The 19,032-nt window shown below is 43.2% G+C and overlaps 1 protein-coding gene across 3 annotated transcripts; it reads left to right on the top strand.

Moving 5' to 3' along the window:
• Positions 1–280: 280 nt before the first annotated feature.
• LOC117586356 lies at positions 281–18,277 on the top strand. Of its 3 annotated transcripts, none has more exons than XM_034276374.1 (6): positions 281–471; positions 901–1,244; positions 12,573–12,620; positions 14,034–14,080; positions 14,146–14,412; positions 14,469–18,277. In XM_034276374.1, the coding sequence occupies exons 2-6, from the start codon at positions 1,217–1,219 to the stop codon at positions 17,841–17,843; spliced, it is 3,765 nt and encodes a 1,254-aa protein (XP_034132265.1). In that variant the 5' UTR covers positions 281–471; positions 901–1,216; the 3' UTR covers positions 17,844–18,277. The 3 variants fall into 3 exon arrangements, with proteins under 3 accessions (XP_034132265.1, XP_034132267.1, XP_034132266.1); XM_034276376.1 differs by having other exon boundaries at positions 281–476; XM_034276375.1 differs by lacking the exon at positions 281–471 and adding an exon at positions 502–518.
• The last annotated feature ends 755 nt before the right edge of the window (positions 18,278–19,032 follow it).

Below are 19,032 nucleotides of genomic sequence, written 5' to 3'. Positions count from 1 at the left end.
AATCAACAATTAACTAATATTTCAAATCTAACAGCCACCTTAACAAAATTGCACTAAAAGCACTGTTAAGCTTTAACAGTCGTCAAGCCCACTGCTCTGTTATGCTTCGGGTGCCTGCCGAACGCTGTGTCTCTCCTCTCTCTAACGCTGCGACCGGTTGCAAAGGCAATTTGTGTTTGGTTTTTGTGTTTGCGGCTGCTGCTGCTTTTGGGCTTTGAGGAAGATGTGGCAAAGATCTTCGCTTTGTGTTACGATGGCGGGGCGCCGACGATGACTCTGATTTCTGTCTTTGCGTCGTGGCTTTGAGAGCGTTTTTCGCCAAACAAAGTTTCGAGTCCGGGGCCCGAGATCCGCTCAACTACTACTAAAGTTGGACGCCGCATTTGCCAATTGAAACATTCAAATGTGAATATCGTACGGGTGAAGACGTCTTCTGTTCGTCTGGCTCCGACTCTGGCTCTGAGATTCCTCGTACTGTATTTTCCAAAGCTGATTTTATGTGGATAATAATCTTAAAAGTGATTCAAGTGCTTGCATTTTTAAACATTTTGTGCTCCTAAATAAATGATAGTTTTTTTGCAATTTTTTAAGGAAGAAAATGTTGAAATATTAGAGCGACTTATGATATTTAAAAGGATTATTAAAGAACAAATCACTTCAAGTTTTTCGTAGTTTTTGCCATAATATTTCTGTAATTGCTAATGAACTTGGCCCAAATACCCAGATAGGCCATACAATTAAATCAATTCGCTTTTTTCTTTGTGGAATTACCTGAAAAATTTCACCTAATGATATCTTCATACCGCTGACATGAAAAACTTGAAGTGATTTTGTGCTGCCACCGAAAAAAACATCAACTAAATCGTGATACCTGTGCATTATAACATAATTCCTCTCTAGCCCCAAACAAATAATACACCAAATAATCGACAATAGTGAGACAACATTGCCACAACAGTTACACGAAAAAGTGCAACATTATAACTAATATTCACAAGCGAAACAGAAAACACACATAAAAGAGAAACACATCAACTTGGAGAGCGGAAAACGTTGTCATAAATAAGTTTATAGCAAAACCTACATATTACTTCCATCACGAAACCGAAAGCAGCAAAAAGGAAGCTGTGGAAGATTGAGTTGCTGCCACAGTTACTGCCACAGTTACTGGCGAGTGTTGCTGCCACACAAACAGACATTCAGAGCACCGCTGCCAATGATGCCGCTGTTGATGCCGCTTAAAGGTGAGTGAGCGCCTGAACTCCAAATGCGTTTGGGCCAGGAATTTCGACAGCACACGACAGCTCCACAGATCGACAGCTGAATGGACTTCTAATAAAATACCAAACTCATTTCGTACGCATGAATGGACAACAATTATGTACATCTCCTTTCACAAAAGCCTCATCTTACTTAGATTTATAGTATACATTTTCTACTTAATTTTATTACTTTTTTCTGGCCGACTCGCGACAGGCAAAGCAACAATAATGCTGCTAAAATGTCAATGTGTTGCTTAAATATTGGACAGACAGACGGTTTTTTATGGTGGCTCTTGTACGACTATAAGTTATGCAAGTTCACTTGCGCCTGTCTAAGATGCCCCATAAGCCAAGATACAAAAATTGCAAATAAATTATGATACTTGACCAAGATTTTGAAAAGTAAAAGGAAGTGATGGCAAATTCTTGGGGGTACACAACTTAAATGTCTACAAAAAAAGATGATTTTCAGGTTCAATACAAGTACTCATTTAAATAGCTTCGTTTTTTCCTTCCTTCTTTAGTTGTATGTTGCATTTTTTGTAGTATATTAAAAGGAACTTGCGGTACGACTCCTATAAGTATTAGCTGAGATTGATATCTTCAGTTTGTATGAAGACAAAAATGCTGTAAATACATCTCTATAAAATATTTGAATTATGTTTTGGGTGGTTGTAGCACTTGTAACACTTGTAGCATATCCTCTTAATGGTAATATTAATCTCAAGGAATGGGTTTTAATACTCACCTAAAAAAAAAAAAACCAGGAAGACTACAACATAAACACATTTAGTAACAATAATTCAAGAAAAGTTAGCTGGCAAGCATTTTAAATCAACTGATGAATAAATTAATGAAGTTTGCACACAAACCCCCCCAAAGTCATTACAATTAAAAACAATTAGCATTAGCTGTTGCTTAGCTTCTTGTTTTCTTCTTAATCAACGTAAATATTAATCAGTTCTAGGCGAACGAAATGATGGACAATTTCCATAAATCTTGCATTTGCCAGAGGCGACTTTTGGCTCGATGATTAATTTGCCAAATTGTTGGTTACCTTAGATGAATAGATACAACAATTAAAAGCCATGCAAAAGCCTCAAAATTGCCGGCATGCATTTCGGTCTTTTCTTTTTGTTTTTGTGTATTTTTGTTGTGTTTTTCTAATTTTTTTTCAACTGCATAAATTTTGTGTTGCAAAATTTGCAACCACAATTGTTGCCTCGTCTTGGCATTGTTATTAACGAAACTAAGATAATGCTGGGGTGGCTCAGTGGCTGGGCTGAGCACACAGTTCAAGGATGATTGCGGCCCCCAGTAGCACTCAGAATATAGACCCTCGGAATGGGGAATGCAGTGCTGTTGCAGCTGCTAAAAGTTTTACTGGGTTTTTGTGTTAGATAATTCCAATTGGTGTGCACTCTGTGATTAGAGGCAGAGACTCACAGAAAGCAGTACATGGAATTGGGAAATGCGCGCGCCTTAAATGTCAAGAGGTGCTACAGTTTTGTTTTCTTCTTGTCTCGTGGCGCAAATGAACAAAAGAAAAGCGAGCCGGGCCGAAAGAAAAGACAAATTTAGGCCAAATGTGTGACTTAACCGTCTTTCACATCACATCACATACACCTACCCACTCACACCTACACCTACAACTGCAACAGGGTCGGGTCGGAAGAAAAACAAGGGCCAGGGATAGGGATGTAAGTACGGACACTCGTACTTGTACTCGTACTTTGTGTTTTATGTGGCAGGGGGTTAAAGTTGACTGGGGAGAGACCGAGAGACGAGTCTCCAGCCGAAAGGCAGCTGGAAAATAAACCAAAATGTAACAAAATGAATGCTACAATATAATTTTTTGTTTTTGCCTGTTGTTTCGTCTGTCCCAGTCTGCAGATGGCCAGATAAAAGTTCAAAATGCGGATGGCTGTTATTGTTGTTGTTGTAGTCTTAACCGGGTCTAAGTCTGCGTCTGGGTACCGGGCCCTGGACTTGTTCGGATCTTGGCCTGGTCTGGTCTGCTCATTAACGTTTTGCCAGCAAAAGAAATGGCAAATAAATTAAAAAGTCATTCAAGAAACAATACCCTCAAAAGGAGGATGAATCCATCTCTCTCTCTCTCTCTCTCTCTCTCTCTGAGTTGTCGTTAGACAGGAAAACTTGTTGGTGTAGTTTTTTCGGTATTGTTGTTTATATTTCTGTTGAATTTGTTGGTATTCTAATTGTTGTTATTGGATTTGTTGGTATTTTTGATTGAATTTGTTGAAGTTAGTTCTTGGTATGGTTGTTGTTGATTTGGTGTGTGCTATTTATATATCTTGTACTCAAATCCAAGTGTTGATGCGTTAACTGGCGCTGCGTGCGCATCGCTGAAAACCCAATGAGCCGCAACTGAAAGACGAAACGAAACGAGATGAGACGAGACGCCATGGTAAAAGTATCCCACAACGATTCCTTATACACAACACCACACAAACAACCTTATAATAGCTGCTGCTGTTGTTGTTGTTTCTGTTTCTGTTTCTGCTGTTGTTTTTGTTAGACCATCTTTTAGTGATTAATGAAGTGTAAATAATGTTGATGTTTTGTATTGTTGTTTTTTTCGAAGCAACCTCATGATTTCAACATACATATTCTAGGCGGACTTGTTGGGGTTTTGCCTCCGGCTTAATGCTGCGATCTATCAACACTTTAGAGCTTGTTCTTAAGGTGTTCATCGAGGTAGCTTATTATGGCAGTAGCAACAGCTACAGCATCAGCAGCCGCTGTAAAAACAAAAGACTTTGACAACGAACTTGCTGCTGGCCGCAAAACCGTAAAACTGCAGATAAAAACCTCAACTAAGTTTTTTTTTGTGTGTGCCGTATTGTCGTTTGGGCAAATGTCAGCAAAGTGCACTGCATTCATAAATAAACCATTTGTCAATTTTTTGTTGTAGCTTCGGTTTTTTGGTGGTCAAACAAAAAGACTGTTGAGACAACGAACTTGAACTTTTAAAAAAGGAATTGTGTTTCCAGTGTAATGGGACTTGACGATAACAGTGTCGAAGTGTTGAAACAATAACTTAAGCTGTGGAAATGGGTTAATGCCTGAGGCTTTTCCTCGGATCAGTGATCATTTAAAATACCTTTAAGCTTAATCATAGCTATCCACTCTAATGCGTAAACTGTTCAATTACATCATGACTTTAAATATGATCATCAAAGCAGCATTTACCAGCTAAATGCCATAAGCTATGCTATCGCTGGAAATTCTGAAATTGCTGGCACAAACGACACACGTGCGTCGCGAATTGCGCGTAGCGTTAGTCAGCCTTTAATGGATGGACTCCAGCGCCAAACTCCATCTAGTATAGAGCCACAGCCATAGCCAACTTTGATATATGGCCCCAGTGCCACTCGGCAGCAGGCTAAATGTCAGACTGAAATGCTGACCTCCATGGCCTGACAGGCTTCGTTTAGGCCATTTTAGGGCTGCCCGTTGAATGGCATTTTGATCTGCATCCACGGCTGCATGGTCCCCACATGAACTTCATTGGCCACAGCTGCCAAAATTGGCAATTGAAAGCCATTCACTGGCATACATTTTCCAATCAGTTTTATGGCTTGCAAGTCTTTAAGTGATTCAGTTTCGGCTGTGAAGAAATTTTGTTTGATTCAGGCCAAAGATTTGTTTCGGATTTAGTTCTGGAGGGAGACAAATGCAATTTCCAACAAATACTATACAAGTTTTATGGCAAATAATCTCAAATATCGATGTTACCAAATTTATTTAGCAAAACAATGAATAGCACTCATTAACAAAACAAGTTTCCTATTGCGCTTTCTTTGAGTGTTTATCTTGGTTTAGTATTATAAATATTTTATGTGGTTATTTTACAGCTGCTTGGGAACTTGTTTCCAGCATATTTCGATTTATATTTGTTTTTGTTTGCTTGGGGCTTAGGCAGGATCTAAATTGGTCTCATGATATCATACAGAGGGTTTGGGTAAAGGATGCTCATCGAATATGATCTGAAAACAGGTTGTTCTCTACATGATTCATAAAGTTTATACACATAAAATATGAAGACACTAATGTGTTTTATAAATAGGTGTCAGCCAAGGCTAGAAATTAAAGCTGCCGTTCTTACAGCGGGACGGCCGAGCCATAAAATTATGATCGAAAAAATGTAGTGTTTCCCACTGAGATTTTGCCATTAAAAGCTGCCATCATTCAATGTCTTCTAAGCGATTATTACCCATGAAATCAAATAAAGAGAAACTGTCAATAAGCGTCTGTCTGTCTATTGGGGCACTACATATTGATATCAATTTCAGGCAGCCGACAGGCAATTAGAGACGCCTCCAAAACACACACGCTTACTCTCAGAAATCAAAACATAAATCATTGAATTCAACGAAACAAATTCCTCATTTAATTCCTTGATATTGTTTGATATTTTCAAGCACAATCAAAATGCTGCGAGGCAGCAAAAATGACAAGAGCTTTCAGCAGTCATAATAGTCTGTCTATGATACTCGACAAAAAAAAGACCAACAAAAAAAGAATCTATGATATTTGGAAAACTTGTTGTCGCTTACAGCAGCAACAGCCACAAAGAGTTTTTGTTGATGTCAAAGTCAAGTTCGTAGCTTGAGTCTTTTATTAAAGACTCTAGAATGGTATAATGGAGTTATGATTAGTTTAATATCTCCAAGTCTTCGCTTTATGGTTGGAAAAAGCAAACAAAAAATGTAATTTTCCTAGCCATTTCCGCTTGAACTCTTTCCACTGACACGCTGAACAGAAATCATAAGACAAAACCAAATCAAAAGTGACTTTCATTTACGTGGCTGCTGCGGCACACACAAACAAGAAACAATTACTCCTCCAGACAATAAGCGACTAATTCGCAGCTTCATTTCAGTTCAGTTAGGGGGTAACATACATATACATACCTATGTATATGGATAAATGAATATATGTACGATAGATACATATATACAGCGACTGCATAAAGATGAGTGCAAGCTGAAGTAATCATAAAAAGGCCATCTCAAAGAGGAAAAGTGAAAAGAAAAGCCACAAACAACGTGAAAAGCTGGCCATTGTTGTATGGAGCTAATTGGAGCCTCCTCCAGCAGTGAGGTGGGAGCACCCTGGATTATTTAACCAAGTGACATAAATATGCACTGCCCTGATAAGAAACACTGACCCAAATATTGTATGTTGTATGCGTAATTTGTAATCGAGCTGAACAAAAGAATGACAGACAGAGTGCAACATGTTACCCCCGTGGAAGTGTCTATGGCAGGCTGCCACTTGTGGCGTCAACAGCAATTACCTATTAATTGCCACTCGTTTGGCTGTTGTTTGTAGTTGTTACTGCTGCAACTTTTGTTTGCCTCTGCCTCCTTCTCTGTCTCCGGCTGGCTCTATCATAAATTGCACTCGCGAATATTGCCTCATATCAATTGAAACTGGCTGAGCGGCATTTTCAATTGTTATCTTTTGAGATTTCTCGCTTCTAGTTTGTATTTTGGCACATCATCTTCTTATTGACAACTCAATTTTATGTGAGCACTAGATGGGTTGGGGTTCGGACTTATTTCCGCGTGTGTAAATGGCAAAAAGTGACACCGCAAAATTTTCATTCGAGTAGGCCTGTAGTCAGTGTAGAAGGTGTAAACTGGTTTGAACAGAGTTCATCTTCAATTGAATCTTATATTTAATAATACTTTCACAATTTGCTAATACATGGAGACCTGTTTTTCGAAAGCAATCGAGTGGCAATTGAATTTTGAGATATATAGCCAGCTGTTTATCAGCAATTGTTGATCTGAAGTAAATTTTGCTTTTTAAAGGTACATTAAAATGTTTACTCTTGAGGTTAAGTAAGTGCAGCTTCTAGAACTTTTTAACTTCACACGAAATCAAGTTTGCGGCTTTAGTCTGCTGTTTTTTAGTCATTCGATTTATTCTTTTCGCTTTTGTTTCAATCTTTGAATTCTTCTGACTTTTTATTTTGTTCCACTTGATTTCTTGTTGATATAATTTCAATATTCGGTTTTGTATTATGTTCTGGCTTAGTCGTTCATTTAATGACAATTTAACATCTTTTCTGGCATGGATTCAAATTTTTTATGGATCATTATTGTTGCATTTGATAAATGCCAATGAATAATTTTGCATGAAGAATTGGGATATGCGTATCAGATTCTAATATTATGCTTTAATGCCAGCAAAAAAAGCTTTAAGTGGGTGCAGCTTCCGGTTCGTTATGGCTCTCCGTAACATGAAACTCGGCAATTACCTTGGAAAATTTAATGATATACTTGGTTAACCCTTGTTATTACAACAGCGTTTTTTATGAACTGCCAGACAAATAGTGTTTTTTGGAGAACTGCTGAATAACCAAACAGAAAATATGCTTAACCGATAATTAAGTAGCATCCAAGTGCCGTCCCTCGGGGTTGGCTGCATGCAAATGAATATGAATTGGGACAGGTTCCAACATCAGCGGGAGAGTACATGTGTCCCGCGGCAACAGCAGCAGTAGCAGCAGCTCTTGCATGAAGAATTGCTGGGGCGCAACAATTCAACAAAGTTCCCCCCATAAAGAAAATTGTTTGCTGCTGCTTTACAAATCGTCAGCAAATTTAGATCCATGTAAGTTTATCCCCGATCCTCAATCTCCAATCCAGTCCGCTCTCAATGGGCGGTCTGGGGCCTGTGGCCAAGTGTGAAACAGTTGACAGGCGGCTGCCACGAAGCGTCAAAAGTGACTTTGGCTATGCCTCCAGCCTGCCACAGAGTTAAAATTTTTTGTTGTTGCCCCCCTCCGCCGTTCTTGCTCCAGCAAGTACACAAATTGCAAATGAGAAGAGCAGAGCCCACAAAAAGTGCTTCACGGAAATGCACAAGAATTCTTGTGCAAAAAACTAACCGAAAAATTGTATCAACGAGGGCAAAAAAATAGCCAGTAGCTGCAGCAGTCTGAAAACGATTGCATTTGACCTCAAAATCTATTAGCACGTCGAACTCTGGCGGCTATGAAATGCAATCATTGCCGCGCCCCCTCCGGGGTGCCCCCCCCCCCCTTCCCTTCACCTACCGAAAAACTGTTAAGTTGCAGCAATAATTGCCACTAAGAGTTGTGTACACTCATGTCTGAGTGCATCTGCGACACGTAGGTCAGTGCATCAGCAGAAGCAGCAGCAGCATCATCAGAGGCAGCCGCCACCACTGTGGTCTGGGTGTCTTGTCTTCTGTCTGGGTGCCTTCCCTGGCTATCTGCCGGCCTTTGGCTGAATCTTTTAACGAAAAAAAGCCAACACGAGCTACAAAAAGTTACGTTATTGCAACATTTACATGTCTTCTTGTCTGACGCATATTCACACTTGGGATTTTTCATGCAGATGAACTTTAATGGTGGCTCACGGGGGAAGATTTGTGAGGGATAACTAAACGCTTTTGAAGTTTCTGATTAATTGTTGAAAACGCAAAATGTCACAGCGAAACATCAGGTCATAAATTTATTATTTTTATTTAATTTTTAATTTTGATAAAGCTTTGCCGACCCATTTCTCAGGGCCCACAGCAGCTGCCATGTCGTACGAGATATGCAGGTACCATTACTCAGATATTTATTCGGTAATCCTATTATGAATTTATTTGGACCTGCCCCGAAATGTACCAAAATATACGCATATATTGTGAAAATACTCGTATATAAACGCACATCATTCGAATGATTTATGAGTCTCCAAAAATTTTATGAGCTTCATTTGGGCTGTCCCGAAAAAAGTGATCTCTATCGCTGGGGCGGGAATGGGGATGTGCCAATATAAAATACGCTTTTAATTGCTGCCTGCTGCGCAACAATTTTATTTTGGAAACAATAACAAAAGCAAACAAAATGCCTGCTTGCCAAATCTCCTGTAAAATAAATAAAGCCAGAAATGCACAATGGGCGGCACTTTCAAAACATTTGCCATGGGAAGCAACGAAAACAAGCCGAGCGATTTGCCTACACTTTTATGCATTTATAATGACATTTTTCACACAATTTATTCGCCCGAAAAATAAAGCATTAGCTGCCGCATTTGCCATTTGAAATGCTTAACACTTAAATTTCGGTCCAGTCTACGCCAGCATGTTGGTAGCACTTTGCTGATGGAGTAATTAATTATAAACTAATTAGCATAACATTTGCTTGTGTCAAAGTTTAGCACTAGAAACAGGAACTAGCTATAAAGGCGGCTGATAAATGGCTGCAAACCATTCTCTAAATTTCATTTATGTGCAAACAATTTGTGTTCCCAAGGATGCCGGTGGCCTCTCCACTTGACTTGCATTCGAAATTTCTCTCCCACCATTAGCCAAATGACCAGCATATCCATCCGCACCTGCATGGCACTCCCAGTCGCCAGCAAAAGTCTCCCCGAATCAAGTTTTAGATTTTTGTTTTGTTTTTGTTAGTTTGAAGATGCGCTCCGGCTGACTTTATGCAATTTTATGCAACAGGAATTGGCAGGCAGTTAGTCAGGCGGCCAGGCCACTGCCGTTGCCTGCCGTTTCATAATGAATTTTCGGTAAAGGTGAAATTTTCCTGCACACGAGCTACAGATAAAATAAAATAAAAACTACGGGTAGGAGTAGTTATCTGGCGAGAAGGCCACACAAGTGCCAGTGCAAGAATGGTTGGCTTTCAGCAAATAAACAGCCGGATAAGCCCCTAACAATGCCACAAGCACGAAAACCTAAAACAAATAAATCAAATCTTGGAATAACACGTAGAAGACATGCAGAAAATGTTTGCCTTAGTTTCTGTGGATTGTACGGGTTGCAACACTCCACTCTGTGTGTGTGTGTGTGTGTGCCACAAGACAATGTGCGATGTGCAGTACACTAGAGCAACAACATGAGCAAAAAAGTACAACAAATGCTTCCTTCATGTCAGCACCAGCGACCGTAAAGGTTAAGCGCCAACTTGACAAAAAGGTTAAAACGATTTAACAGACATTTGGCTGCAACCCGAGAGAGAGAGAAAGAGAGAGTGAGCCAGGCAGTGAGTGATCCACTGATGCATCATCGACTGCGTCCTTAGCATATCCATCTCTCAGCTCAGCTCAGCTCAGCATATCTTCATCTCTCCATCTCTCCAGCTTCCACTCTGCCCCCGACTTTGTCTTTGGATGATATCTGCTCAAGGTGTTGCATGGCATGTCATGGATTGGCATGGCGCATGTGTTGAAGGCGGAACCAAATTTTTGATTGCAGAGACCCTCAGCGTGGCGTTTGGCGTGCGGCATGCCTCAAGGAAAATGCAAGGCAACCTCTGTTGTCGACACTTAACTGGCGCTAGCTTATTATTTTTACTGGTGCCGCATTGGTTGTTCGCTTCAACACCTGCTGTTGCCATGGCCCCAGCCATGGCGTTGACAATTTTTTCGTTGCTGCTGCTGGTGATGATGCTGGTAGATTTAGCGGAGAAACTTCCTTATTTGTCATTGTTGTCGTTGACAATTTTTTGTGCCTGTGACTTGAGCATCGAAATTTTTCCCGCTCTATGCTTTCCCTGAAGATTTCCCCCCAAAAGATGATTGCACTTCTTCATTGGCCTTCTCTGTGTGCTTTTTTCCAAAGATGATTGAACTCTTTCATGGATTTCTAGTGATTTCCATAGATTTCTCTAGCCTAAACCCACTCGAACAGTTTCAACCTTCATCAATTGATCGCCAATTTAAACCCATTCAATGGCCAAAAGCCTTGACAATGACAAAAACCACCTCGTTCGGTCGTGTAATTTGCAAATTGAAAATCGTGAATTGAAATTCAAATCTGAGCAGACAAAACGAGATTGTCCGCGAGGCAGCGTCTTGAACTTTAACTAAATGTTTGGGCTAATCGCCTTAATTTACAATCTTTTATTAAAATTTTAATGTCAAGTCTGATGCAACGCCGTTACATGATGACACTGGCGCAATTTAGTTTTCTGTGTACATTACATTACGTTACGTTATTTTGATGAAACTTAAATTTAGGTGTGAGAATATTTGCAATGCAGTAGAGAAGCGAACCCAGCCCCCAAGGCAATCAACTAATTTAAATACAAAAAAGCAATTTCGGCAACTGAAGAATATCCAACAGATAGACAATGCTGAAAGGCAGAATCTCAGCAGCCTCCTCCTCTGACTCCTACTCCTCCCCCTACAATGCTGCAGCTAATTTCAATTTAAATTTATGTTTCGCTTAGAGATTCTGTTCGATTAATGCTATTGTTATTGAAAGTGTAGCTACGTGTTTGTTTTTTAGGATTGCGTAAAGCAAATAAATTACTTAAACCATTGAAAATGATTTAATTGAAAACAAAAAGAGTGTCACTGAGCGCCAAGCCGGTTCTGTACGGTTGGTTGGTTGGTTGGTGTTGATCTATCGTGTTGTCTCCCCAACTTTTTGATATTGTTTGCTGTGTTGTGCAAATTAAAACAATTATATGAAATTATGCAAAGTACGCAGAAACTACGGGAACAACAGCAGCAGCAGCAGCAGCAGCAGCAGTGGCAGCGTCAGCGTCAGCGGCAACAAATTCAGCGACAACAACAGCTGCAGAAACGAGCTGACGGAAGCCAGCCAGATACGATACCCCAAAGTGAACGTCTTAGGAGGGGATCGGATTGATTGACTGCCTTACTGAATGGCTGAATGACTGACTGACTGACTGACTGGCTGCTGGACTGGATGCAGCACTCCTAGTTGGAGGCGCAGCAGCTGCCTGTGCAGTTCCTGGTCAGACCTAAAATGCAATAATTTATGGCGCATACGCCCTGTGGTACAACGTACCCAAGATGCAATCTCCCCCAATCTGCATACACATCTACCCTTCCCCAATCTGCATATCTCCCCTCCACAATCTGCCTATCCGACATCTATATAAGGTGTAGAGATCTCTAACTATCTGCCATAAATTTCGCATCTTTTGCATGCGTCTGCGTCTGCGGGCGTATCTCTATGTCTCCCTACCTCTCCACAAATTATGCAATCGGCTGTGAGCCTTTTTGTTCGCTTTGTTCGTCTTAGTTCGGCACATTGACAACTTTTGGGGCTCTCTGGCTTCTCTACTTCTCTGATTTGTGCAAGCCCAGAGTACATTTATTATTTCTGTTTTTATAATTTCTACTACTATTGCCCAATAAGGTATGTACCTACCTGTGTTTTTTTTTTTAATGCTAACAAATTATTTATTTTGCCTTCTCCCACGATATTGCGGAATAAATATTCAAATTTTGTTAACCAGCTAAAGTATTGTTGCTCCTTCTTTAATTCCAGGCAATTCCAAATACAAAATGCGGTGTACGCAGCTCAATTTGTTGTGTGGTAAGTTAATGTGAATATGGTTAGAATATGGTCTTTCATCATCAAGAAACCCATCAAAATATGAATACAACTTTCACAACTTCATCAGCATTTAAACTATGACATCCTTGACCTTGTCAGTCTCTCGTCATTTTTCCCATGATAGATCTCCCAGCCAATGGCACATCCACTCTACGCTCTTGACAGCCAAAAGGTAACAGCAACGCATTTCTGGCCGCATGCGTGTGCCATGGCGGGGGCGGCATGGCTCAAACCGAAACTCAAACCCGGCCAAGATTGCGTCTGGCCTTTGTCTTAGCCAGCAGTTGCGTGAGCTGTCTTAGCGGTGTTTTGCTTTTTGTTTGTTTTCTTTTTGGCGTGCGACAAAAATTGTTTAAGCAAACAAAACAAATGTAGAGAGACTTAGATTAAATGTGACTTTGATTTGAATTAATGGATCGGACGAGATGAATGCTTGGGAAATGCAATTTTTAACGGCTCATTAGGACAGACACATTGGCGGCCAAGACCCAAATGCCAGAGCGACCGGCATCGGGCAGCCGACGCATAAGTGACAGCTCATCTCCCCCGAGACTGGCAGAGTGGCAGAGTAGGCAAAGTCAACAATAGTCCGATTGGTTTTCGGGGCCCGTCTGTGAGTAATTACGCGCCCATCGACAGCGCCTCTCAATTAAGCTCTGGCCATACGCTGTGTGACCCGCTGTGTGGCTCACGAATCGAAAACAAAACCGAAAGATACCCCCCGAAATAGTTGTACAACGTGGCGTATGGTTAATGCGATTGGGCCGAATCGAATTTTGAGTCCCGGCTGCCAATCAACGGACATAAATTATGGGCAATTGTTTAATTTGTTTAAAGCAAACAGCAAACACCCTCAACGTCTTCATCGTTCACGGGGTCTCCCATCCAATACCATACCATACCATCCATCCGCCGATGATTCATTTAATCACTGTGATTATGCATCAATTGGACCTTGAGTCTGGTGGTTATTTTGGTTATTCAATAGTCTCCATCCTCTTCGGACAGTCTGTGCATCTGTGCATGGTGTCGCTGACATCTTCTTCTGTGGCTACATCATGACTGTTTTATTTGTGTTTCTTTCTTTAATTGTTTTTATGGTTTAAGATTTAATTATTGCATTAGGAGGGGAGGTCTAAGGTCAGTCACATCTAAGCCATACACAGTCACCGTTTGCGTAATTTGGCAATGTCTGCATATGATATTTTTTCTTGGAATGGAATGGAAAAGTCAAGGTCCGAGAGAAGACATTCTAAACAGAAGGAGAATCCCATAACGAAAATGTTGATGAACCATTCATAATAATAAGCAAGCGAATAATTGTTAATTTAAATTATGGGTTTATGAGTTTTCTAGAATTTCCTATAATTATGTTTCGTTCATCCTTTACAGCTCTTCTCCTGCTGGCAGTTGTAGGCCACACAAGCGCAGAAACAAAGGTTAGTTTATACCCCAAAAACTATATTCAGTTAATCTTAAACATATTTTCCCATTTCTGTTTTAGTACCGCACACCTGCCCGCATTTTGGCCAAGCAAACGGGTGCCACACAGTTCGAGGAGGAGCGCTACGAGTCGCATACAAACTGCAATGAGCACAAGCATCACCTGAAGAAGCGCGCCTCCGATGAGGATGTGGACTATGAGGTGTACCAGGGTGTGGTGGGCAGACCGGGCATTGATTTTCCCATCTATCCCAGGATACCCAAGACCTCCTTTAGCTGTCGCTCTTTCGGGAATGGCTACTTTGCCGATATGGAAACGGATTGTCAGGTGAGTGGTGCCTCTAGTCAAAGGAGAATCTTGTTATTAATTTGCTGCCTTTGTAGGTCTTTCACATCTGCGAAGAGGGACGCAAGATCTCGTTCCTCTGTCCAAATGGCACCATCTTCCAGCAGAGCGAACTCACCTGCGACTGGTGGTTCAAGGTGAACTGTTTGGGATCCTCTGGCTACTATGCCGAGAGCGCTGAGATCCTCAACAAGCAGCGTGTCCATCGAGTGCGTCCATCAGTGCCTGTCCAGGGATTCAACATTGTCGGCGGTGGCCTTAACATCAAGCCAAAGGTCACTCCTGTCGCCGGGCAGGCGAGGGCTGGTCCCCGTACCAAATCCGACAGACGCATCGATTCTACGGAGGATGTGCCCGCCTCCGTGGAGAGCGTAGACTTTGACGATGTGTCCGGGGAGAAGCAGCGCAAAGTTCTGACCAGCATCGACAATAATAGCAACGACCACGAGACCCAGATCACCGCCGAGAGCTCCTCCTTTGTAAGCGGCTCGGGCAAGCGTCGCAACAACAAAGGCAGCGACTCCAATCGGAACAGCCACGACGATGTCACGGTGCTGAAATCCTCAAGGAGTAGGACGCCATTGGTGTCCCAGGAAAGGGCTCCACTAGCCTCTCAGGAGAGAGCTTCACAGGGCCCTCAGGAAACCCGGGCACCCCTGGCATCCCAGGAAAGGGCACCACTCGCCTCTCAGGAAAGAACCCCACTGGCCGCATCCCAGGAAAGAGGACTGCCACGTGGCGAATCCACAGAACGGGCAAGGCAGGGACAGCGCGGACAGCACAGATGGAGGGAGAGCGGCAGTGAAGAGCACAGCAAGGAAAGAGAGAGGGAAAAGCCCATTGTTCAACTCAAAGAGAAACCCACCGCCAGCTCCCAGCAAAAGGAAAGAACCACCGCCAGCTCTCAACAGAAGGATAAGCCCAACTCTGGCTCCCAACTTAAGGATAAGCCCACCTCTACGTCCCAACTCAAGGATAAGCCCAACTCTGGCTCGCAGTTAAAGGACAAGCCTGAGTTCTATGAGGCTCACTCCACGCGTTCCGTTCAACACACGACTCCGTACTTCACGGCTGGCAGCTACTCCACCGTCCGCCGACTTGAGCCCAGCAAATCCACGCCCTTCTACACGCCCACTGTGCCAAGCCTGGTGAAAGCCAAGGCCACGGAGGGAAAGCTAAACTACATCAAGGGAGGACACTCTGCCACGACACCGAATCCGAATCGCTTTGGAGGTGCCAGCTCTGGCATATTCCTGGAATCGTCGGTGGCGCCCAAGATCAAGCCCACAGCCAGTGGCAGCATCGAGCTGGACAGCACCTACAGGCCGGTGATCATTGGCATGAGGCATCACTACGATGTGGCAAGTTCGGGGGAGTTCCGACCACCAAGCAAGCAGAGTGAGAGTCGCGATTATCTACCAACTACGCCATCTCCATCGGCAACGAGCAGTGGACCCACCTATCTGCCAAAGAGCGCCATCTCCCCGAGAGGCAATGCAGCAGCTGCAGCAGGAGAGGATGCGCTGCTCTTTGCGCCCAATCCAGTGAAGGAGGAGTCTGTGTTCCGCAATGTGCAGGACATGCTGAAGACGATGAACCTGTTGAAAGATCAGTTTGAGGATGTGGAGCTGAGTGCAGCGGCAGCGGCACCAGCCAGAGTTGGCCTGGAGATTCCACCATCCTCCGGACCAGATGCTTTGGTTACCCTGGCCAAATATTTCGCACAGGAACACAACGAAACGTCCAATGCTCTGGGAAAGCCTCAGAAGTCCGAGAAACCCGAAAAGACAAAGACGAAGCTCTCAGTGAAGCCACCGCCACTGCCCACAGCCAAGCCATCGGATACCACAGCCATTCTGACCACCTCGGAGAATCCGCCAGCCATCAGTGAGGATGCGGATGACATCAAGCACAGTCTGCTGAGTGACAACACCGTCCAGAAGTACAGCAGCCTCTTTGGATTGAAGCCCGCAAAGGGACGAGTCGGCGGGGAGACGGACATCAGCACTGGCCTGCTCTCGCCCAACCCAAATGAGACGCAATCTCTGCCAGAATCGGAGCAGGGCTCAAAGTACCAGCAGTTCCCGCAGATTGGAACCACTGGCTCTTCCATTGGTGCTCTGGCGGAGAAGCCCGAGTCGCGTAAGATTGCCCAGATCTTCTCGAATGCTTTGTCCAGCTATCTGGATAATCCTGCGACATTCCGCGCTGAGCTGGCGGCCCGTGCACGTCCCACAGAGCCACCAGTTACACCAAACTTTAAGCCAGTGACCACAACAGACTCCTCACTCTTCAGCGATGGAACGGCCAAGTATTATCTGCCCACCAAATCCGTTCCCGTGGCTACTACACCCACGCCCCAGAGCATTGCGGTGGAGATCAACCACAAGTTCGATTCGACACCAGCGCCAGAGTACTCCACAACGACGGAGCTCTACGAGCTTAGCACGAGCCGTGGACAGGAGTTGGAACTGTCGGCAGAGCTCTCCCCGCCCAGTGCGGACTCCGGAGAGGGCGACGAGTTCCTGCAGCAACAGCAGACCCAATCCTTTGTGAAGTCACGCAATGATCTGCTGAAGGATTCCAGGCCCCAAAAGCTGATCACTACCCACAAGCCCACAGAGCATCCGTGGGCATTGAAGTCTCAGACCGATTTCCTGGATCCCCTAACCATCAACGATGGCCTGATGAAGGAGCAACGCACCTCAACGACCACAACAAAGGCCCCATTTACATACCTTCCACGGCTGCTGTCGGGCGTGGGCACCACAACGCCCACACCTTCGCGTTTTGAGTGGGAGGACATCTTCAAGAGCTACGACATACCCAGGGATGCGTTGCCCTCTAGCAGTGGCCTGCAGCGCATTGCCAACAAGCTCTTTGGCGGCCTCAACGAGCAGGAGGCGCTGCATCTGCGCAATGTGATGGCCAAGGCGGAGCACGATCGTCAGGTGTTGAGCCTGCTGCTGCTGCTCATCCAGACCTGCGACGATCACAATGGAAAGGCACTGGAGCGTTCCAGGAAGCATCTGCTCAATGCTCTCATCGATATTGATAGCAAAATTCCAGCGGCGCCAGGGAAATCCTCCAGACAAAGGCTGGCCACCACCACCACACGCATTCCGGTGACAACATTCCGACGAAATGGTGGTGGCGAGTACTTTACCAGCACCACGCCGGGCTATACGACCACCACAGATGTGCCGCTGTTCAGCACCACACCGGGGTCGGGCAGCAACGAGGAGACGACCAAGTTTGAGATCCGAGTGGAGGACATTGAGGATGACTTGGGGGTGGCGGCGACAACTGTGGCACCCACGCTGTTGCCACTCGAGGGCAACTCGGATCGCCGGGCCCTGGAGCTGCTCAAGTCATTATATTCGCTGGCATCGAAGTTCAGCAGCAGGCGGTAGGCCGGAGGAGATCGTTGGCGGGTTCCTAGCGATATGCGAAAACTTTTGCGAGTTAATGCCTAACTTTTAGTCAACTCCACTCCATACTTTATCTTCACTCTTCAGTTTGATGTATTTTAATTTAATTCTTACGATTTTCCTTATGATTTCTCTCAAACCATTTACACTATTGTATATCTTGTTAATTAATTTCGTTTAGCCAATGCAATTTTCGAAAAAATAGTTTGTAAATAAGTAAAAGTTCGAAACGAAAACGAAATGAATCGAAATACTCCCCCTGAAATACTCGAGGCATAGACTTGGTTAATTCCTGAATGCCCAGCCAAGCAGTTTCCGTATTAAGTATACAATTTACTATATAATCGAGCGATGTATTGAATTAGTTTCATATTTTAGTCTTAACTAAAGAAAACACACTACAAAAACACACAAACCACAAACTCTTCCATCCAGTATCCAGTATGAGCGATCTATTTTGTATCCATCTATATGTCTTGCTGTTCTGTTTGTAAATATTTATTTAAACTTAATAAAGTACATATAAAAATAAATACAAAAAATATTGACTTTAAAGTGTTTTAAGGTCTGAAAAATAGAGGGAAATTAATGCAAGAATTGGGTATAATTTGCCAGGTCTCTTAGGGAGACAGGTCTTCAAGAAGATACATTATTTAAATGTCTTAAACCAGAAGATTTTCCACTACACTGATTAAACCATTTAAATATTGTTCAGAACAATCCATAACTCCTTTTCTGTTATCCCAAAAAACTCATCCATAACTGTCTCCTTGACACAAATACGAGCATGATGGCTGCTGCTTTTCCGCAGCTCTAATATAAATCTTGAAGACACCGCATCGGGAAGGTCAGAATAGAACAAATCTCATAAAAATGCACAATGTAATCAAACGAAATTTAAATATTTTTGTCATTTTCGCAAGACAAAATAATTCTGCAGCATCCCGCGATCCATTCTAAAAGAGCGCTGAAGGACAAACCAAATCGAATTGAAAATTGTATTGCACTTGAAATGGCCATAATATTCAATTGATCGGCGCGGCGTCTATGTAGCTAAATATTACGTATACGTAATGCATTTTATTGCTTGTACAAATGGTATAGGGTCTGGTCGGTGATATATGAATTCTGATAACTGCTAAACCGAAGACCCCAGCCCCCCCAGCACCAT

This window comes from Drosophila guanche, unplaced genomic scaffold (assembly GCF_900245975.1).
Source record: "Drosophila guanche unplaced genomic scaffold, DGUA_6, whole genome shotgun sequence".
NCBI lineage: Eukaryota > Metazoa > Arthropoda > Insecta > Diptera > Drosophilidae > Drosophila > Drosophila guanche.
This window is presented reverse-complemented; position numbering and strand designations above follow the sequence as displayed.